The sequence below is a fragment of the Gymnoscopelus microlampas genome, assembly GCF_963454915.1.
Source record: "Gymnoscopelus microlampas genome assembly, chromosome: 22".
Taxonomy (NCBI): domain Eukaryota; kingdom Metazoa; phylum Chordata; class Actinopteri; order Myctophiformes; family Myctophidae; genus Gymnoscopelus; species Gymnoscopelus microlampas.
This window is the reverse complement of record NC_139959.1, coordinates 34298546-34301045: the sequence shown is the minus strand read 5'-3', so window position 1 is coordinate 34301045 and position 2500 is coordinate 34298546. Positions and strand designations below refer to the sequence as shown.

The 2500-nt window shown below is 43.4% G+C and overlaps 1 protein-coding gene across 5 annotated transcripts in view; it reads left to right on the top strand.

The window, feature by feature from the left end:
* The window catches only part of unm_hu7910 (un-named hu7910), a 65449-nt gene that overhangs the window by 59648 nt on the left and 3301 nt on the right, over positions 1-2500 (top strand). For all 5 annotated transcript variants that reach the window (XM_084048018.1, XM_084048010.1, XM_084048017.1 and 2 more), the window contains 3 exons: positions 1-83; positions 878-1016; positions 1424-1515. The exon at positions 1-83 is cut by the window's left edge and continues 55 nt beyond it. In XM_084048018.1, coding sequence (XP_083904144.1) covers positions 1-83; positions 878-1016; positions 1424-1515 — 314 coding nt within the window. The remainder of the gene's footprint in view (positions 84-877; positions 1017-1423; positions 1516-2500) is intronic.

Here is a 2500-nt window from a genome sequence, read left to right as displayed (position 1 = left end):
AGAGATCTTTATACAATGTGAAGGGTCTTAAAGCTCAGCCCTGGTGGACGCCTAAAGAGACCGGATACACTGACTTGGTCAAGGTACTCTGTAGTGTGTGTGTGTGTGTGTGTGTGTGTGTGTGTGTGTGTGTGTGTGTGTGTGTGTGTGTGTGTGTGTGTGTGTGTGTGTGTGTGTGTGTGTGTGTGTGTGTGTGTGTGTGTGTGTGTGTGTGTGTGTGTGTGTGTGTGTGTGTGTACAGAACCAAAGTGTGACATCACTGCCACTAGAGGCCCGTATCCCCCTGGGACACAGTTATTTTTTCCTTTGAAAATGTTCCAAAAATAAACAAATGAGCCTGGAAATTGTACTCATATCGATATGAAGCATCAACTGATGGAGAAAAAGTTATTATAGTTAGTAATGTATCCAAAGAGTAAGAAAATATGTCAATGTACTCAATATCATAAATGACACAGAGTCATTTATGATATTGAGTACGTCTATACCGCTTTACAACAGCCATTCTCAACTGCCGGATGTGCTTCCCAAATAGCTTAAACTATTAATGAAAAACAAGAAAACAAGGATTTAGCGCTTATTATACAAAGCCTTTTGAAAAGCAGAATGATGACCATTTATTTATTTTGTATATAATATTACATTTATTTGACTATGTAGGCCCTGACCATGCTGACACATACCAAGTTGGCCTTGACTTACAACAGGTTGACAACCTCAAGATGTACGACACACAATGAAATGCATCCTACTGACATACTTTATCAATTTGATCTTTTCTCTCTGTCTGTTTGTCTGCTCTCTCTCTCTCTCTCTCTCTCTCTCTCTCTCTCTCTCTCTCTCTCTCTCTCTCTCTCTCTCTCTCTCCCTCTCTCAGTCTCTAGAGCGTAGTTGGCGTGCCATCAGAGAGGAGGCGGAGTCGGTGATGAACTTGACATCATCAGGTCTGTTCGTCCCTGAGGAGGAGAACCTCAGGGAGACCGGAGACTGGGGGCAGTTCACACTGTGGCAGCAAGGTGGCAGCACAGAGAACACACACACACACACACACACACACACACACACACACACACACACACACACAACACCGGCACGCAGTGAAGTAAAAATCAGGAATATTAAATTTCACAAAAACAATCAAAAGTAGAAAAAATGTCCTCATGGTGGCGCTATACCAGGACAATGTTACATTAGCAACTTAGAGAAAACTATCTTACAAAACCATAAGAATTGTGCATTTTCTGTCAGAAATAGTTATAGAGTCAGATATATTTATCTTGGGATAAACTTTTGAAACAAATTACATCACTTTGTATAAAACTATGAAATATCACCGTGTGTGTGTGTGTGTGTGTGTGTGTGTGTGTGTGTGTGTGTGTGTGTGTGTGTGTGTGTGTGCACGTGTGTGCGTGTGCGCACACAGGCAGGAAGGCGGGTGATGCGTGCCGCAGTGTTCCAAAGACCTGCGCTCTACTGGAGAGATTCCCTGAAGCTACAGGCTGCAAGAGAGGACAGGTACACACACACACACACACACACACACACACACCAGAGGTCGCGCTAGTTCCTTGTGGAACTGTCACGGAAAATGTTTATGAATACGCAAAGTTGTCTTACCACAAATCAAGAACAATGCACACGCACTTGAAGATGAAGCATCTTGACAACATTGACAACAGCTGTCAATTTCAGTGTTGGATCGCGTAGCATGCAGGTTATGAGGTGTATGCTGCCCTCAAGAGGCATGTGTATTGGTCTGAACGCAGTTAATGTGCGTCCAAGTGAGGTCCTATCGTTTGCATTGAAGAGGAGCCATTGCGCATGTCCAACTTAAAACGAGAGGCAGCGAGTACAAAGGATAATTCCTTTTAACAGGTCGTTCATGAAAGTCCTTGCGGTCTTGTTTCCAATGAGAACCTGTGAGCAATTAGGGGTTAAGAGTCTTGCTCAGGGACAAATTTCATTTCATCGACACATATGCTGTCCTGAACCTGCGGCAACCAGGGCCTCTGGCTCCCTAGGCGGGATCACTAACCACTCAGCTATGGCCGCCCCCACAGATCTCTGCGCACAAACATGTGACAGTCTGTAACCTATCAGTAACGTTATACAACGTAGAACATTTTTATCAACATTTGACATTTCATCAGGGCAGATTATACCTTTTACCCAAAAGACCCAAACCTTGCGCAAATCGGTACACAGTATCTCAATAGTCATTAAACAAAACGGGTGTTTCAGATTTTTCATATTCCATCCGGATTGGCTAAAAATGGCTTCCAAAGTTAGCAGGAGTGCTCCGTTTTGAACAAAATGCCTCAAATCATGAACACAGCATGCATTTTCCCTGAAAATGTGCACGCACATTCTCACTAGGCAGAGGAAGAAATGCCACTTGATTCGATTTTTCAAATCAGCCTCATGGTGGCGCTACAACAGGCCGATTTGTGTTTTTACCTATAACTGCACCAATCTGTGTAAAACTTTGTATGTGCACTCC